At 55.9% G+C, this 19,567-nt stretch overlaps 1 protein-coding gene across 1 annotated transcript in view; it reads left to right on the top strand.

The window, feature by feature from the left end:
- The first annotated feature begins 2,783 nt into the window (after positions 1-2,783).
- Positions 2,784-19,567, top strand: part of LOC116957114 (amine oxidase [flavin-containing]-like) — a 28,164-nt gene continuing 11,380 nt past the window's right edge. The window contains exons 1-5 of the mRNA XM_076058280.1: positions 2,784-2,915; positions 8,074-8,178; positions 10,548-10,639; positions 13,157-13,298; positions 16,418-16,582. Coding sequence (XP_075914395.1) covers positions 8,167-8,178; positions 10,548-10,639; positions 13,157-13,298; positions 16,418-16,582 — 411 coding nt within the window. The 5' untranslated portion in view covers positions 2,784-2,915; positions 8,074-8,166. The remainder of the gene's footprint in view (positions 2,916-8,073; positions 8,179-10,547; positions 10,640-13,156; positions 13,299-16,417; positions 16,583-19,567) is intronic.

The following is a 19,567-nucleotide window of genomic DNA, read 5'->3' as shown; positions in this document are numbered from 1 at the left end:
AGTGGATGAGGTTTGTCAAGGACGCTGCTGGGCAGCTGGAGGCAGTCGCCCTCCAGCAACATCGGAGGGCGGAGGAGCGACGCTCACAACAAACGAGCGGAGCGCCGGGTGGCTAAAGCACAGCAACTTGGCACAAGTTTGGGGGAGAGCACAATTGGTGCTTCTGCCGGCCATCTCAGTCAGTCAACTCATGACATCTGCTGGGTCTGTCCTGTGACCTCCTGCCAACAGCGAGCCTTAGGCTCTTTCACGTGACCTAAAAGTGCACCTAGCCTGGCACAAGCGCCGTGGTGATGTCACCGCAAACTGTAACTATTGCTGTTGTTGGTGTACGCGCGTGCGGGCAGTGCCACCGCCCGTGATGGAGATGATGTGAACTGGAACCTGGGCCCTACATTGTCTTACCTGGCTGGCTGTGCGTAGTTAATCATCGGCCACCGGGGAGACAGAGCTTCTCGCCGGACATGCCCACCCACCTCCTCATGTGCCACAGTGCCGGTATAGTCTTCACAGGTGCTACTCGCTATCAGCACTTGCCCCAACACTCTGTTAAGGCTACACGGGGGTCTTTGTCTTTGCACGCACCAGGGCTGTATGCTGCGCGCCACCTCGCACACCACGGAGTCAAGGTCCTGGTGCTGGAGGCGCGCGACCGCGTTGGGGGTCGAACTTTCACCATCCAGGTGAGGTGGGGGAGGAAGAGGGAGGGGGACACTTTCACCACACCGTGCTGACACGGTTGATCCTTTTGTCAGAAGCGTAGCTGGCTGTCGCAAGAGACAGCTGCTCGGCGGAGTGGCAGCTGATCGTCGTCAAGTGGAACTGTATAGCGACGTTGATTCTAAATGTGGAGGGGGGGGAAACCGGAGGAACTGGAGAAAAATCCACGCAGTGACCACCATGGGAAGAGAAACACTCCAAATATACAGCAGCAGCAGCAGCAGTCAGCGTCAGGGTCCGGGATCGAACCCCCGCCCTCCTGTACACCAGGCGAGGTGGTTAACATCACCTAGCCACCGTGATGATGAGAGACACGCAAACTCCAAATATACAGCAGCAGCAGCAGTTAACGTCAGGGTCCGGGATCGAACCCCCGACCTCCTGTACACCGGGCGAGGTGGTTAACATTACTGAGCCACCGTGATGATGAGAGACACGCAAACTCCAAATATACAGCAGCAGCAGCAGCAGTCAACGTCAGGGTCCGGGATCGAACCCCCGACCTCCTGTACACCAGACGAGGTGGTTAACATCACCTAGCCACCGTGATGATGAGAGACACGCAAACTCCAAATATACAGTAGCAGCAGCAGTCAACGTCAGGGTCCGGGATCGAACCCCCGACCTCCTGTACTCCAGGTGAGGTGGTTAACATCACCTAGCCACCGTGAGGGGGAGGGTGAACTTGGACCACCACGTGACGGAGTGGGAGGGTGGAGGGGGGGACCTTGACCATCCAGCTGAGGGGGGAAGCGGAGTGGGAGGGTGGAGGTTTGGACTTTCACCACCTCCATCACCACCACCACGTGAACGGGGAATGGGACGGAGTGGGAGGGGGGAGGTTTGGACTTTCACCACCACGTGAAGGGGGAAGGGGACAGAGTGGAACGAGGGAGGGGTGGACTTTCACCACCACCACGTGAAGGGGGAATGGGATGGAGTGGGAGGGGGGAGGGGTGGACTTTCACCACCACGTGAAGGGGGAATGGGATGGAGTGGGAGGGGGGAGGGGTGGACTTTCACCACCACCATCACCACCACGTGAAGGGGGAATGGGATGGAGTGGGAGGGGTGGACTTTCACCACCACCATCACCACCACGTGAAGAGGGAAGGGGACGGAGTGGGAGGGTGGAGGTTTGGACTTTCACCACCACCATCACCACGTGAAGGGGGCGGGTGGACTTTCACCATCCTAAAACTAGTTTGTGTGTTTACAGCTTAAGGCCCCACTGAGCTATGGAAATATTTCTCAGACAGTCGACCTGACCATCACAGATGGTAGCTTAACCGAGTGGCACCGTATCATGTTATAGCAGACTCATAGAGCCCCATGGAGACCCATAGAGACCCATACTCATAGAGACCCACAGAGACTCATTGAGCCCCATACAGACCCACAGAAACCCATACTTACAGAGATCCACAGTGATCCAGTCTCATAGAGCTGCATAGAGACCCACAGAAACCCATACTCAGATACCCAAGGAGACCCACAGATATCCACAGACTCATAGAGCCCCATGGAGACCCATAGAGACCCATAAGCATAGAGACTTTTTATTTATTTTACCAGCTGTAAGGCCCACTGAGCTACGTAGCTCTTTCACAGAAGCGACCTGGACACTACAGATGATAGATCAACAGAAGTGGCGGCTCATCGTAGCCAAATAAAATCTGATACGCGTGATGTCGATTCTCAACGTGGAGGGAAAGAACCCGGACAGCCCAGACAGGAAATCCATGCAGTCACCACCACGGGGAGAGACAGAAAAAGAGAGACACCACAAACTCCAAAACATACAGCAGCAGGCATCGCCAGAGTCTGGGATCGAACCCACGACCACCTGCAGACCGGGCGAGGTAGTTCACATCTCGGGGTAGGTGGGGGTGCGAATGGTCACTCACCCACTACCCAGGGTGACAATGCAGACGCCGGCGGCTGCACCGGATCCACACGAGCGTCAATGTTATTCTACCCCCTTCATTGTATCCGTCCATTGTTCACTTCCCTCTGCATTCGTCACCCCACCCATCCCTCCTCTACCCCCTCGCCAGGGCCCCGAGTTCGGCTACGTGGACGTGGGGGGCGCCTACGTGGGGCCCACCCAGGACCGAATCCTGGGCCTGGCGCGCGATCTGGGCGTGCAGACCTACCGCGTGAACGAGCGGGAGCGCCTCCTGTACTACAAGCACGTGCGTGTGTGGTGTGCCCCCCGTGCAACTCACCCACCCACTCACTCACAACTCATGCCACACCCCCCACTCACTCACTGACTAACTCACGCACCCACTCACCGACCCGCTCGCCGACCCACTCGCTCTCTCCATCATTCACTCACTCGTACTCTTTGGTTCTATTCGGTAAGGTCACGTAGGTAAAAAAATAAAACAAGAAATCACGACGTTTCGGCCACAACACAAGTGGCCTTCACCTGATGAAGGCCGCTTGTGTTGTGGCCGAAACGTCGTGATTTTCTGTTTTATTTTTTTTACCTACGTGACTTTACCGAATAGAACCAAAGAGTATGGATCCTTGCAGTCACGAAAGCTTCAAATCTAGAATTCACTCACTCACTCACCCACTTATTTAACAACAACCGCTGTTATTAGTTGCTATGAGGTGCCAGTGACAGTGAGTCACTGACGCAGTGAGTCATGAGCACTTTGCTTGTTCCTGGAGGGCGACTGCCCAGTAACAGCCTCCTCCTCCACAGAGGCCGATCATGACACCTCTGGTTTGGTCATGGGAACATCCAGTCAGTTCCACATCCTCCTGTACCGCATCAGTCCATCTCTCCTACAGCCCATGTCACTCACGCACTCACCCACCCACTCACCCACTCACCCACCCACCCACTTACCCACCTACTCACCCACCCACCCACTCAGTCACCCACATACTCACCCACCCGCTCAGTCACCCACTCAGTCACCCACCCACTCACCCACCCACTAGTCACCCACTCACCCACCCGCTCAGTCACCCACTCAGTCACCCACTCAGTCACCCACCCACTCACCCACCCACTCAGTCACCCACTCAATCACCCACTCACCCACCCACTCAGTCACCCACTCACCCACCCACTCAGTCACCCACCCACTCACCCACCCACTCAGTCACCCACCCACCCACTCACCCACCCGCTCAGTCACCCACTCAGTCACCCACCCACTCACCCACCCACTCAGTCACCCACTCAGTCACCCACTCACCCACCCACTCAGTCACCCACTCAGTCACCCACCCACTCACCCACCCACTCAGTCACCCACTCAGTCACCACTCACCCACCCACTCAGTCACTCACTCACCCACCCACTCACCCACCCACCCACCCACTCACCCACCCACTCAGTCACCCACCCACTCACCCACCCACTCAGTCACGCACCCACTCACCCACCCACTCAGTCACCCACTCAGTCACCCACTCACCCACCCACTCAGTCACCCACTCACCCACCCACTCACCCACCCACCCACTCACCCACCCACTCACCCACCCACCCACTCACCCACCCACTCAGTCAACCACCCACTCACCCACCCACTCAGTCACCCACTCAACAACAACAACAACCGCCGTTCACCACTAAGTGTCGGTGACGTCGCGGAGGCGTTTGTGCCTGGCTAGGTGCACCACTTTTAATTCCACGCGAAGTGTAGCATACTCAAGGGACAGACCCAGATGGTGCAATAGATTGACTTGCTGTGCCAGGCTAGTGCAGAAGGTAGTCACGGGACAGACCCAGATGGTGCCATTGGGTTGACTGAGATGGCTGGCAGATGCACCACCACCGTGTCTCACCGTCTCCCCTGTGTCTCCCCTGTGTCTCACCGTCTCCCCTGTGTCTCACCGTGTCTCACTGTCTCCCCTGTGTCTCCCCTGTGTCTCACTGTCTCCCCTGTCTCACTGTCTCCCCTGTGTCTCACCGTGTCTCACCGTCTCTCCTGTGTCTCCCCTGTGTCTCACTGTCTCCCCTGTGTCTCCCCTGTGTCTCCCCTGTGTCTCACTATCTCCCCTGCGTCTCTCCTGTGTCTCACTGTCTCCCCTGTGTCTCACTGTCTCCCCTGTGTCTCACCGTGTCTCACCGTCTCCCCTGTATCTCCCCTGTGTCTCACTGTCTCCCTTGTGTCTCACCGTGTCTCACTGTCTCCCCTGTGTCTCCCCTGTGTCTCACCGTCTCCCCTGTGTCTCCCCTGTGTCTCACTGTCTCCCCTGTGTGTCACCGTGTCTCACTGTCTCCTCTGTGTCTCCCCCGTGTCTCACTGTCTCCCCTGTGTCTCCCCTGTGTCTCACTGTCTCCCCTGTGTCTCCCCTGTGTCTCCCCTGTGTCTCACGGTCTCCCCTGTGTCTCACTGTCTTCCCTGTGTCTCACCATGTCTCACCGTCTCCCCTGTGTCTCACTGTCTCCCCTGTGTCTCACCGTGTCTCACTGTCTCCCCTGTGTCTCCCCTGTGTCTCACTGTCTCCCCTGTGTCTCACTGTCTCCCCTGTGTCTCACCGTGTCTCACCATCTCCCCTGTGTCTCCCCTGTGTCTCACTGTCTCCCCTGTGTCTCCCCTGTGTCTCCCCTGTGTCTCACTGTCTCCCCTGTGTCTCCCTTGTGTCTCACTGTCTCTCCTGTGTCTCACTGTCTCCCCTGTGTCTCACTGTCTCCCCTGTGTCTCCCCTGTGTCTCACTGTCTCCCCTGTCTCACTGTCTCCCCTGTGTCTCACCGTGTCTCACCGTCTCCCCTGTGTCTCCCCTGTGTCTCACTGTCTCCCCTGTGTCTCCCCTGTGTCTCCCCTGTGTCTCACTGTCTCCCCTGTGTCTCACCGTGTCTCACCATCTCCCCTGTGTCTCCCCTGTGTCTCACTGTCTCCCCTGCGTCTCCCCTGTGTCTCCCCTGTGTCTCACTGTCTCCGCTGTGTCTCCCCTGTGTCTCACTGTCTCCCCGTGTCTCACCGTCTCCCCTGTGTCTCCCCTGTGTCTCACTGTCTCCCCTGTGTCTCACCGTGTCTCACCGTCTCCCCTGTGTCTCCCCCGTGTCTCACTGTCTCCCCTGTGTCTCCCCTGTGTCTCACTGTCTCCCCTGTGTTTCCCCTGTGTCTCCCCTGTGTCTCACGGTCTCCCCTGTGTCTCACTGTCTTCCCTGTGTCTCACCATGTCTCACCGTCTCCCCTGTGTCTCCCCTGTGTCTCACTGTCTCCCCTGTGTCTCACTGTCTCCCCTGTATCTCACCGTGTCTCACCATCTCCCCTGTGTCTCCCCTGTGTCTCACTGTCTCCCCTGTGTCTCCCCTGTGTCTCCCCTGTGTCTCACTGTCTCCCCTGTGTCTCCCTTGTGTCTCACTGTCTCCCCTGTGTCTCACTGTCTCCCCTGTGTCTCACTGTCTCCCCTGTGTCTCCCCTGTGTCTCACTGTCTCCCCTGTCTCACTGTCTCCCCTGTGTCTCACCGTGTCTCACCGTCTCCCCTGTGTCTCCCCTGTGTCTCACTGTCTCCCCTGTGTCTCCCCTGTGTCTCCCCTGTGTCTCACTGTCTCCCCTGCGTCTCTCCTGTGTCTCACTGTCTCCCCTGTGTCTCATTGTCTCCCCTGTGTCTCACCGTGTCTCACCGTCTCCCCTGTGTCTCCCCTGTGTCTCACTGTCTCCCCTGTGTCTCCCCTGTGTCTCCCCTGTGTCTCACTGTCTCCCCTGTGTCTCCCCTGTGTCTCACTGTCTCCCCGTGTCTCACCGTCTCCCCTGTGTCTCCTCTGTGTCTCACTGTCTCCCCTGTGTCTCCCCTGTGTCTCCCCTGTATCTCACTGTCTCCCCTGTGTCTCCCCTGTGTCTCACTGTCTCCCCGTGTCTCACCGTCTCCCCTGTGTCTCCCCTGTGTCTCATTGTCTCCCCTGTGTCTCCCCTGTGTCTCCCCTGTGTCTCCCCTGTGTCTCACTGTCTCCCCTGTGTCTCCCCTATGTCTCACTGTCTCCCTTGTGTCTCCCCGTGTCTTACTGTCTCACCGTGTCTCACCGTCTCCCCTGTGTCTCCCCTGTGTCTCATTGTCTCCCCTGTGTCTCCCCTGTGTCTCACCGTCTCACCGTGTCTCACCATCTCCCCTGTGTCTCCCCTGTGTCTCACTGTCTCCCCTGTGTCTCCCCTGTGTAACGCTGTCTCTCGTGTGGCTCATTGTCTCACCGTGTCTCACTGTCTCCCTGTGTCTCACCGTGTCTCACCGTCTCCCCTGTGTCTCCCCGTGTCTCACTGTCTCACCGTGTCTCACCGTCTCCCCTGTGTCTCCCTTGTGTCTCACTGTCTCCCCTGTGTCTCCCCGTGTCTCACCGTCTCACCGTGTCTCACCGTCTCCCCTGTGTCTCCCCTGTGTCTCACTGTCTCCCCTGTGTCTCCCCTGTGTCTCCCCTGTGTCTCCCCTGTGTCTCACTGTCTCCCCTGTGTCTCCCCTGTGTCTCCCCTGTGTCTCACTGTCTCACCTGTGTCTCACTGTCTCCCCTGTGTCTCCCCTGTGTCTCACTGTCTCCGCTGTGTCTCCCCATGTCTCACCGTCTCACCGTGTCTCGCCGTCTCCCCTGTGTCTCCCCTGTGTCTCACTGTCTCCCCTGTGTCTCCCCTGTGTATCGCTGTCTCTCGTGTGGCTCATTGTCTCACCGTGTCTCACTGTCTCCCCTGTGTCTCACCGTGTCTCACTGTCTCCCCTGTGTCTCCCCTGTGTCTCACTGTCTCCCCTGTGTCTCACTGTCTCCCCTGTGTCTCCCCTGTGTCTCACTGTCTCCCCTGTGTCTCCCCTGTGTCTCACCGTCTCACCGTGTCTCACCGTGTCTCACCGTCTCCCCTGTGTCTCCCCTGTGTCTCACTTTCTCCCCTGTGTCTCACTGTCTCCCCTGTGTCTCACCGTGTCTCACCGTCTCCCCTGTGTCTCCCCTGTGTCTCACTGTCTCCCCTGTGTCTCCCCGTGTCTCACCGTCTCACCGTGTCTCACCGTCTCTCCTGTGTCTCCCCTGTGTCTCACTGTCTCCCCTGTGTCTCACTGTCTCCCCTGTGTCTCACCGTGTCTCACCGTCTCCCCTGTGTCTCCCCTGTGTCTCACTGTCTCCCCTGTGTCTCACTGTCTCCCCTGTGTCTCCCCTGTGTCTCACTGTCTCCCCTGTGTCTCCCCTGTGTCTCACTGTCTCCCCTGTGTCTCCCCTGTGTATCGCTGTCTCTCGTGTGGCTCATTGTCTCACCGTGTCTCACTGTCTCCCCTGTGTCTCCCCGTGTCTCACTGTCTCCCTCAGTCTCTATTCGTGTCTTCATGACCTCTGCGTCTCCTCTAAATGCCCCTCCCCCACGCCCCCCTGTGCCCCCCCCCTCCCTCTACCCCCACCAGGGCCGTGCATCCCCCTTCCGGGGGGCCTTCCCCACGCTCTGGAACCCTTTGGCCATCCTAGACCTCAATAACCTCCTGCGCACGCTGGACCAGATGGGGGAGGAGGTGAGAGGGGAACACGTGTGTGTGTGTGTGTACACGTGTGTGTGTGTGTACACGTGTGTGTGTACACGTGTGTGTGTGTACACGTGTGAGTGTGTGTACACGTGTGTTGTGTGTACACGTGTGTGTGTGTGTACACGTGTGTGTGTGTACACGTGTGAGTGTGTGTACACGTGTGTTGTGTGTACACGTGTGTGTGTGTCTACACGTGTTGTGTGTGCGCGTGGGCAGCGCTTGGCCCTGAGTGGTTAGTGCTGTGCCGCGCTGCGAACCCGACGACCCAAGATCGATTCCCACTCACGGCCACCAACACCCAGTTACGATTATCTGAACCGGTCCTGGGCATCCCCCAGGTCAACTCAACCTCACATGGAGACCTGCTTCGGTGTGTAGCAAACGTCTCTCGTGGGCGGGCGGGCGGGCGGGCGGGCCACCCACCCTCTCGCGTGCCACAGTTCCAGCCTTCGTAGGCGCTGCTGCTACTCGCTACTAACAGCACTTGCCCCCGACAGTCTGTTACAGGCTACACGGGGGGGGGGGGATCTTTGTGTGCGTGTGTAATCGGCTGGTTCCCCCGTCATGCCGCTCGCAGCCGCCAGAGTGACTAAACAACTCTAAACTAAACACAAATAGTTTTTATTTGACTAGGTATGGCCCCACTGAGCTACTGTGTAGCTCTTTAGCAGAGGCGGCCTAGACATCGCAAACGATAGCTCAACGAAGTGACATCATCATCATCATCATCGTCACGTGGAAATGTATAGCAGCCAAATACTCTCTAAACGCATGACGTTGTTTCTAAATGTGGAGGGGGAAAACCGAGGAGACAATCCACGTGACCAGGGGGAGAGAGACACGCAAACTCCAAATATAAAGCAGGCGTTGGGATCGAATCCACGACTTCTTGTATATCAGGGGCGAGGTAGTTAACATCTCCTAGCCACCGTGGCGCTCCTACGCAATCACCACCGGAGGTCCCGGGAGAGGGGACAGGTGCCTGTGGCATCTCCTGGCCAAACCCCATTTGGCGGAGCCAGGAGACTGAATCCTCACTCTCGGAGTTCCTCCAGAAACAACAGAAAGCCACTGCGAGTGACCACGTGGAATGTTCGAATGCTCTTTGTGGAGGAGAGGCTGCCACTCCTCTGTTGGCAGCTGGACTGTTACTGCCTGGATCTGTGCGGTATTCAGGAGGTCCGGTGGACTGGCTGTGGCTCCAATCACCATGAGGTGTGGACAGTCCTCTACTTGGGGCAGGAGATTGCCGAACAACAGGGAGTGGCTCTTCTTCTGAAACAAAAGAATGAAGGGGGCGTGGGACTGTGGTGGTGAGGTGTGGGAAGCTGTGATTCCCAGGCTACTGTGGGCTTGCTTGCCTGTGGAGGAGAGGCTGCCGCTCATTCTTCTGACGTCTCCTGCCAATCAGTGGTACTAGGAGGTTCTTGCTGTATGTGCAGCATGTGTATGTGTGTATGTATGTGTGTATGTGTGTAGTTACATCAGGGATGTCACTGTATGGTGCTGGCCTGTGAGGGTCGTGGCACGTGATGCACCGTCATCCGTACGCCCCGTGGGCGGGTGTGGTACCAGCCCCAGTGGGGTTTGGCGAGCGCTGGATAGCGCCGGCAGCACCCATAGCATGTGGCGGGGGCTGCCACCAGGGCGAGTGGGAGAGTGTCAGCCCGGGGGCAGGGCTGCCCCTGGGCCCGTGGCACTCTGGTTGACCCCGCAGACACGTGATCCGGCTAGGGGGTGATCACGTGTCCGGAGAGAGAGCTCCCGAGAGGGATCGAGGGGGACCTGGAAGGCTCCAGAAGGTGGGCGGGGCCAAGGGCGGAGCGGCCCCGACCCGGGGGGGTGTAAGGCGGGTGCCTGAGAGGGACCGGGGTGGCTGCATTCTACAAGCTGGAAGCTCTACGCCCTACAAGCTTGAAGCTTTAGAGGCATCAACACGTTGCCAGGACCCTACTGATGTTCAGACCCTTCGTAGCTGTAACTCCTCCATCTAGGGTAGTTAGCTCACCACATGTGTATAAGGGGAGCGGTAGTGTAGTGGTTAGCTCGCTGCACTACGAGCCCAGCGACCCGCGTTAGAAGCCTGCTTACTGCCGACGCCAGTGAGAGCAATTATTTGAGCTGGTCTTGGGCCTCCCCTAGGTCGACTCGACCTCAAATTAGTACTTGATAGCAGTGTGTAGTGAACATCAACCAAAGGGGAGAGAAAGGCGGCCGGGTGGGCGTGGTGCTGGGCACCCACCCACCGCCTCGTTGTGCCACAGTGCCGGCCTTCATAGGCGCTGCTACTCGCTGCTAACAGCCCTTGCCCCTCCAGTCTGTGTGAGGCTATACGGGGGATCTTTGTCTTTGTGCAGATCCCGGCTGATGCCCCCTGGGACGCCCCGCACGCCCTTGAGTGGGATCACATGACCATGAAACAGCTGCTGGACAAACTGTGCTGGACCAAGTATGCCTCACCTGCACACTCACCTTTACCCTCACCGGTACCCTCACCTGTATGATCACCTGTACAACCACCTGTATGATCACCTGTACAACCACCTGTATGATCACCTGTACAATCACCTGTATGATCACCTGTACAACCACCTGTATGATCACCTGTACAACCCACCTGTATGATCACCTGTACAACCACCTGTATGATCACCTGTACAACCACCTGTATGATCACCTGTACAACCACCTGTATGATCACCTGTACAACCACCTGTATGATCACCTGTACAACCACCTGTACAACCACCTGTATGATCACCTGTACAACCCACCTGTATGATCACCTGTACAACCATCTGTATGATCACCTGTACAACCACCTGTATGATCACCTGTACAACCACCTGTACAACCACCTGTATGATCACCTGTACAACCACCTGTATGATCACCTGTACAACCACCTGTATGATCACCTGTACAACCACCTGTATGATCACCTGCACAACCACCTGTACGATCACTTGTACAACCACCTGTATGATCACCTGTACAACCACCTGTATGATCACCTGTACACTCACCTGTACACCCACCTGCACATTTAACTGTACTACCACCTGCGACCACACCTGTACTATCATCTGTACACTTACCTGTATCTGCACCTTTACACTCACCTGCACTTTGATCTGTACTGTCACATATATACTCACCTACAGTGAGGGGAAAAAAGTATTTGATCCCCTGCTCATTTTGTACATTTGCCCACTGACAAAAATAAATGATCAGTCTATAATTTTAATGGTTGGTTTATTTGAACAGTGAGAGACAGAATAACAACAACAAAAATCCAGAAAAACGCATGTCAAAAATGTTATACATTTATTTGCATTTTAATGAGGGTGATAAGTATTTGACCCCTCTGCAAAACATGGCTTAGCACTTGGTGGCAAAACAATTGTTGGCAATCACAGAGGTCAGACGTTTCTTGTAGTTGGCCACCAGGTTTGCACACATCTCAGGAGGGATTTTGTCCCACTCGTCTTTGCAGATCTTCTCCAAGTCATTAAGGTTTTGAGGCTGACGTTTGGCAACTCGAACCTTCAGCTCCCTCCACAGATTTTCTATGGGATTAAGGTCTGGAGACTGGCTAAGCCACTCCAGGACCTTAATGTGCTTCTTCTTGAGCCACTCCTTTGTTGCCTTGGCCGTGTGTTTTAGGTCATTGTCATGCTCGAATACCCATCCACGACCCATTTTTAATGCCCTGGCTGAGGGAAGGAGGTTCTCACCCGAGATTTGACGGTACATGGCCCCGTCCATCGTCCCTTTGATGCGGTGAAGTTGTCCTGTCCCCTTAGCAGAAAAACACCCCCAAAGCATAATGTTTCCACCTCCATGTTTGACGGTGGGGATGGTGTTCTTGGGGTCATAGGCAGCATTCCTCCTCCTCCAAACACGGCAAGTTGAATTAATGCCAAAGAGCTCCATTTTGGTCTCATCTGACCACAACACTTTCACCCAGTTGTCCTCTGAATCATTCAGATGTTCATTTGCAAACTTCAGACGGACATGTATATGTGCTTTCTTGAGCAGGGAGACCTTGCGGGTGCTGCAGGATTTCAGTCTTTCACGGCGTAGTGTGTTACCAATTGTTTTCTTGGTGACTATGGTCCCAGCTGCCTTGAGATCATTGACAAGATCCTGCCGTGTAATTCTGGGCTGATTCCTCACCGTTCTCATGATCATTGCAACTCCACGAGGTGAGATCTTGCATGGAGCCCCAGGCCGAGGGAGATTGACAGTTCTTTTGTGTTTCTTCCATTTGCAAAGAATCACAGCAACTGTTGTCACCTTCTCACAAAGCTGCTTGGCAATGGTCTTGTAGCCCATTCCAGCCTTTTGTAGGTCTACAGTTTTGTCCCTGACATCCTTGGAGAGCTCTTTGGTCTTGGATATGGTGGAGAGTTTGGCATCTGATTGATTGATTGCTTCTGTGGACAAGTGTCTTTTATACAGGTAACAATCTGAGATTAGGAGCACTCCCTTTAAGAGTGTGCTCCTAATCTCAGCTCGTTACCTGTATAAAAGACACCTGGGAGCCAGAAATCTTTCTGATTGAGAGGGGGTCAAATACTTATTTCCTTCATTAAAATGCAAATCAATTTATAACATTTTTGACATGCGTTTTTCTGGATTTTCTTGTTGTTATTCTGTCTCTCACTGTTCAAACCTACCATTAAAATTATAGACTGATCATTTCTTTGTCAGTGGGCAAACGTACAAAATCAGCAGGGGATCAAATACTTTTTTCCCTCACTGTATACAACATGATCACCTGCACCTGTTCATTCACCTTACTCTCACCACTCATCAGCACACTCACCTGTACCCTTCCCTGTACACTCACCCGCCCACTCACCTCCACGCTTTCTTGCCCACTTCCCTGCCCACTCACCTGCTTTCTTCACTGCTCACTCACCTGTCCGCTCACCTGTGAGCCCCCCCTTCCACCTCCCAGGGTGACGCGGGACTTTGGCACGCTGTTTGTAAACGTGAACGTGACCTCTGAACCCCACGAGGCCTCTGCCCTTTGGTTCCTCTGGTACCTGAAGCAATGCGGGGGGACGGCGCGCATCTTCTCCACTACCAACGGAGGGCAGGTCAGTGTGCTCACGGGCCGGGGTTACTGGCTCCTGAGGTTACTGGGGCACAAGGCTGCAGGGGCACGAGGTCGCGAGGTCATGAGGTCACAATGTCACGAGGTAACTGGGGCATGAGTCCGCTGGGTCGCTGGGCAACGATGTCACTGGGTTGCTGGGTCACGGGGTAATGAGGTCACCACGACACGGGTCGCTGGGATAGTAACGTCACTGGGTCGTGAGGTCACTGGGTAATGGGATAACTGGGTCATGAGGTCACCGGATCACAGGCTCAGTGTATCATGTGGTAAGCAGGCACTGCGAGTTCACGGGGGGGTCACTGGGTCATGAGTTCACCGAGTCGCAAGATCACTGGGTCATAATGGCACTTGGACACGTGGTCATTGGGTAATGGGGTCACTGGTAAACAGGTCACTGGGTCATTGGTCACTAGGTGACAGAGTTCTTGGGGCTCGTGATAAACAGCCATGGCCCGTTTCTTAAATTGAGACCAGATCAGTAGGTCAGGAGGTTGCAGGGTCATGATGTCACTGGGTCACATGTCCTGGCGGTAAGGGGGCACGGCACGCATCTTCACCACCAAAGAAGGGCCATGTCATCAGGTCAGAGGGCCACGGGATCACTGGCTCCATGCGTCACCGAGTCGTGGGGGTTCTTAGGTTACTGGTTCAGTGAGTCACTGACTCATGAGCACCTCCATTGTTGCCGGAGTGCGACTGCCTCCAACTGCCCAGTTGCAGCGTCCTTCACGAGCCTCCTCCTCCACAGAGGCCAATCTTAACACCGCTGGCACCGGTCATGGGCAAGTCCACTCAGCTCTACATCCTCCCATACCGCATCAGTCCATTTTTTCCCCAGCCCATGCCACTCACTCACCCACCCACTCACTCACCCACTCACTTGGGGGAGTGGAGTACGTGATGACATAAAATACCCAGGCAGAGTGAGCACCAATCACCAAATCATCCGTATACGTAATGTTTGTTTAAAAGGGAGCCACCCCTTGACCACACTGGGGCATCGATCAGCCTCCCATTGTATCTGTACCAGATGGGAATTCCACCGGTACATCCATGGAAAGCTTCTTGAACTTGCATGGTCAAAGACGACGTAATATAGTGTTAGGGCCAGAAGACATCCCTGTCGCACCCCAAGGTGAACAGGGGATGGACTCCCAACTACGTAACTTTACCCGGGCCTGCCCACCCTCATGGCAGTCCTTAATGATTGCGAGCAGACAGCTCTGGAACCTCAAAAGCACGAAGAACAACTTAGAGCCCTGGCCTATTGATGATATCACAGGCTTTGACCAGGTCAATAAAGCAGAGATGTTAAGTCCTGTTGGAATTCCCTGCAACTCTGCTGTAGCAGACAGACAGAGAAAATGGCGTCCGTGGCAGGACCACCCTGGCTTGAAACCACATTGGGGCTACGCAAACCTCTCCTTAGCATGTCGGTTGCAATCTGTGCGGTCCCATTTTTTTTTTTGCAATGGGGCAAACGCCAGGGATATCCCTCCAATCCTGCAGAACCCATCCTGTCGAGCAGACACTTGAAAATGATGTCACGTATGGCAAGTCTGCACGCAGAACGCCACCCTCCCTCAGCAATTTGCTTGGGACACCATCTCTCCCCCAGCACTTTAGCTGGTTTCAAGTTATGGGTCGCGCTCTGTACTTCCTCGACAGATGGCACCTTTAGCGAGCCACTCGCACGGAGCAGCTACTTCCCGTCAATACTTGAGGCACAGCAGCACCAGAAGGGCCATCCCATGATGATATTTGTGCTGAGGGGTTTCCCCCATCCCCCAAGACCTCACAGAAATCCTCAGCAAACCTGGGAACCTGTTCTTGGGGGGGTCGGAGATCGAATCACCGTTCTTTCCCTTAAGGACGGTGATAGGTGTGGCACTGCAAGTAACTTTTTTTTATGGAGTTAAAGAGTGTTTTGTGATCTCAAGCTACTGAGGCAGACTCCATCTCCTCAGCAACCTGCGACCACCACTCATCCTTGTAGTGCCTCACGGCTCTCCGAACCTCTGAGCGAAGGCTGCGGTAAGCCTCCTCATTCTCCGACGTGGGATGCTGTAGACGGTGGGAGTGGGCCTGTCGCTTTCTCTCAGCCAGCTGCAACACCTCCTCTGTCAGCCAGCGTCTCTGGGGAGCTTTGGACCAGATACCCAAAGCAGCCATTGCAGCTGCATGAGCCACAGTCTTAAACCTCACCCATTTACCCTCGGCATCAGGGGGAGTGGGGGAAGATGCCAACTCCATTTGCAAGGGATGTTTAAATTAATGCTTGCAACTTTCATCACCTAGGTGTGACCAGGCCACTGTGGGTCTATCATTTGTAGAATGTTGTAGACTAAACTCTTTCCAGAAGCGACTTGGCCTCACAAATGATAGCTCAACGAAGTTGGCTTATCACGTGGAAGTTTATTGCAGCCAAATACTCGAAAGGCAGATGACCGGGAGGAAAATCCACGCCACCAAGGCGAGAGAGACGCACAAACTCCAAATATACAGCAGGCGTCAGAGTCGGGATCGGACCCACGACGTCCTGTACACCAGGCGAGGTAGTTAACATCTCCTGGTATACAGTAGACGATGGGAGTGGGCCTGCAGGAACACCTCCTCGAGGGACGATGTACTCACCCACTCACCAACGGACCCACCAACTCACCCACCCACCCACCCACTCACCTACCAATCCACCCACTCACCCACCCACCAACTCACCCACTCACCCACCCACTCACCTACCAATCCACCCAATCACCCACCCACTCACCTACCAATCCACCCACTCACCCACCCACTCACCCACCAACTCACCCACTCACCCACCCACCCACTCACCTACCAATCCACCCACTCACCCACCCACTCACCCACCCACTCACCCACCAACTCACCCACTCACCTACCAATCCACCCACTCACCCACCCACCAACTCACCCACTCACCCACCCACTCACCTACCAATCCACCCAATCACCCACCCACTCACCTACCAATCCACCCACTCACCCACCCACTCACCCACCAACTCACCCACCCACTCACCTACCAATCCACCCACTCACCCACCCACCCACTCACCCCCCCCCCCCCAACAGGAACGCAAGTTCGTGGGGGGCTCGTCGCAGATCAGCGAGCGCATGGCGGAGTCTCTGGGGGACCGCGTGAAATTGAGCTCCCCCGTGACGCAAATCGAACAGCAACAGCCCCCAGGCTCCTCTGGGCGGGTTCACATCCACACAGAGGGGGGAGACCAGTACATGGTAAGTGTACATGGAGCGGGGTGGCGGGTGTGGGTGAGTGAGCGGGGGAGTCTGTGTCTGAGTGAGCGGTGTGAGTCTGTGTCTGAGTGAGCGGGTGAGTCTGTGTCTGAGTGAGCGGGTGAGTCTGTGTCTGAGTGAGTGGGTGAGTCTGTGTCTGAGTGAGCGGGTGAGTCTGTGTCTGAGTGAGCGGTGTGAGTCTGTGTCTGAGTGAGTGGGTGAGTCTGTGTCTGAGTGAGCGGGGGAGTCTGTGTCTGAGTGAGCGGGGGAGTCTGTGTCTGAGTGAGCGGTGTGAGTCTGTGTCTGAGTGAGCGGGTGAGTCTGTGTCTGAGTGAGCGGGTGAGTTTGTGTCTGAGTGAGCGGGTGAGTCTGTGTCTGAGTGAGCGGGTGAGTGAGTGGGTGAGTCTGTGAGTGAGTGAGCGGGTGAGTCTGTGTCTGAGTGAGCGGTGAGTCTGTGTCTGAGTGAGCGGGTGAGTCTGTGTCTGAGTAAGCAGGGGAGTCTGTGTCTGAGTGAGCGGTGTGAGTCTGTGTCTGAGTGAGCGGGTGAGTCTGTGTCTGAGTGAGCGGGTGAGTCTGTGTCTGAGTGAGCGGGGGAGTCTGTGTCTGAGTGAGCGGTGTGAGTCTGTGTCTGAGTGAGCGGGTGAGTCTGTGTCTGAGTGAGCGGGTGAGTCTGTGTCTGAGTGAGCGGGGGAGTCTGTGTCTGAGTGAGCGGTGAGTCTGTGTCTGAGTGAGCGGGTGAGTCTGTGTCTGAGTGAGTGGGTGAGTGAGTGGGTGAGTCTGTGTCTGAGTGAGCGGGTGAGTCTGTGAGTGAGTGAGTGGGTGAGTCTGTGTCTGAGTGAGCGGGTGAGTGAGTGGGTGAGTGAGTGGGTGAGTCAGTGTCTGAGTGAGCAGGTGAGTCAGTGTCTGAGTGAGCGGTGTGAGTTTGTGTCTGAGTGAGTGGGTGAGTCTGTGTCTGAGTGAGCGGGTGAGTCTGTGAGTGAGTGAGCGGGGGAGTCTGTGTCTGAGTGAGCGGGTGAGTCTGTGTCTGAGTGAGCGGGTGAGTCTGTGAGTAAGTGGGTGAGTCTGTGTCTGAGTGAGTGGGTGAGTCTGTGTCTGAGTGAGCGGGTGAGTCTGTGTCTGAGTGAGCGGGTGAGTCTGTGTCTGAGTGAGCGGGTGAGTCTGTGTCTGAGTGAGCGGGTGAGTCTGTGAGTGAGTGGGTGAGTCTGTGTCTGAGTGAGTGGGTGAGTCTGTGTCTGAGTGAGCGGTGAGTCTGTGTCTGAGTGAGCGGGTGAGTCTGTGTCTGAGTGAGCGGGTGAGTCTGTGAGTGAGTGGGTGAGTCTGTGTCTGAGTGAGTGGGTGAGTCTGTGTCTGAGTGAGCGGGTGAGTCTGTGTCTGAGTGAGCGGGTGAGTCTGTGTCTGAGTGAGCGGGTGAGTCTGTGTCTGAGTGAGCGGGTGAGTCTGTGTCTGAGTGAGCGGGTGAGTCTGTGTCTGAGTGAGTGGGTGAGTCTGTGTCTGAGTGAGCGGGGGAGTCTGTGTCTGAGTGAGCGGGTGAGTCTGTGTGAGTGAGTGGGGGAGTCTGTGTCTGAGTGAGCGGGTGAGTCTGTGTCTGAGTGAGCGGGTGAGTCTGTGTGAGTGAGTGGGTGAGTCTGTGTCTGAGTGAGCGGGTGAGTCTGTCTGAGTGAGCGGGTGAGTCTGTGTCTGAGTGAGCGGGTGAGTCTGAGTGAACGGGTGAGTCTGTGTCTGAGTGAGCGGGTGAGTCTGTGTCTGAGTGAGCGGGTGAGTTTGTGTCTGAGTGAGCGGGTGAGTCTGTGTCTGAGTGAGCGGGTGAGTGAGTGGGTGAGTCTGTGAGTGAGTGAGCGGGTGAGTCTGTGTCTGAGTGAGCGGTGAGTCTGTGTCTGAGTGAGCGGGTGAGTCTGTGTCTGAGTAAGCGGGGGAGTCTGTGTCTGAGTGAGCGGTGTGAGTCTGTGTCTGAGTGAGCGGGTGAGTCTGTGTCTGAGTGAGCGGGTGAGTCTGTGTCTGAGTGAGCGGGTGAGTCTGTGTCTGAGTGAGCGGGGGAGTCTGTGTCTGAGTGAGTGGGTGAGTCTGTGTCTGAGTGAGCGGGTGAGTCTGTGTCTGAGTGAGCGGGTGAGTCTGTGTCTGAGTGAGCGGGTGAGTCTGTGTCTGAGTGAGTGGGTGAGTCTGTGTCTGAGTGAGCGGGGGAGTCTGTGTCTGAGTGAGTGGGTGAGTCTGTGTCTGAGTGAGCGGGTGAGTCTGTGTCTGAGTGAGCGGGGGAGTCTGTGTCTGAGTGAGTGGGTGAGTCTGTGTCTGAGTGAGCGGGTGAGTCTGTGTGAGTGAGTGGGTGAGTGAGCGGGTGAGTCTGTGTGAGTGAGTGGGTGAGTCTGTGTCTGAGTGAGCGGGTGAGTCTGTGTCTGAGTGAGCGGGTGAGTCTGTGTCTGAGTGAGCGGGGGAGTCTGTGTCTGAGTGAGCGGGGGAGTCTGTGAGTGAGCGGGTGAGTCTGTGTCTGAGTGAGCGGGTGAGTCTGTGTCTGAGTGAGCGGGTGAGTCTGTGTCTGAGTGAGCGGGGGAGTCTGTGAGTGAGCGGGTGAGTCTGTGTGAGTGAGTGGGTGAGTCTGTGTCTGAGTGAGCGGGTGAGTCTGTGTCTGAGTGAGCGGGTGAGTCTGTGTCTGAGTGAGCGGGTGAGTCTGTGTCTGAGTGAGCGGGGGAGTCTGTGTCTGAGTGAGCGGGTGAGTCTGTGTCTGAGTAAGCGGGGGAGTCTGTGTCTGAGTGAGCGGGTGAGTCTTTGCGAGTAAGTGAGCAGGTGAGTCTGTGTGAGTGAGTGGGCGAGTCTGTGAGTGAGTGGGTGAGTGGGCGAGTCTGTGAGTGAGTGGGTGAGTTTGTGTGTGAGTAAGTGTGTGAGTCTATGTGTAAGTGAGCGAGCCTATGTGTGAGTGAGTGGGTGAGTGTGTGAGTGGATGAGTAGGTGAGTAGGTGAGTGAGTGGGCGAGTCTGCCAGCGAGTGAGTGAGTTGGTG

Source organism: Petromyzon marinus (genome assembly GCF_048934315.1).
Source record: "Petromyzon marinus isolate PM22_M1 ecotype Great Lakes invasive population chromosome 70 unlocalized genomic scaffold, UKy_Petmar_22M1.pri1.0 chr70_unloc.1, whole genome shotgun sequence".
In the NCBI taxonomy this organism is placed as follows: domain Eukaryota; kingdom Metazoa; phylum Chordata; class Hyperoartia; order Petromyzontiformes; family Petromyzontidae; genus Petromyzon; species Petromyzon marinus.
This window is presented reverse-complemented; position numbering and strand designations above follow the sequence as displayed.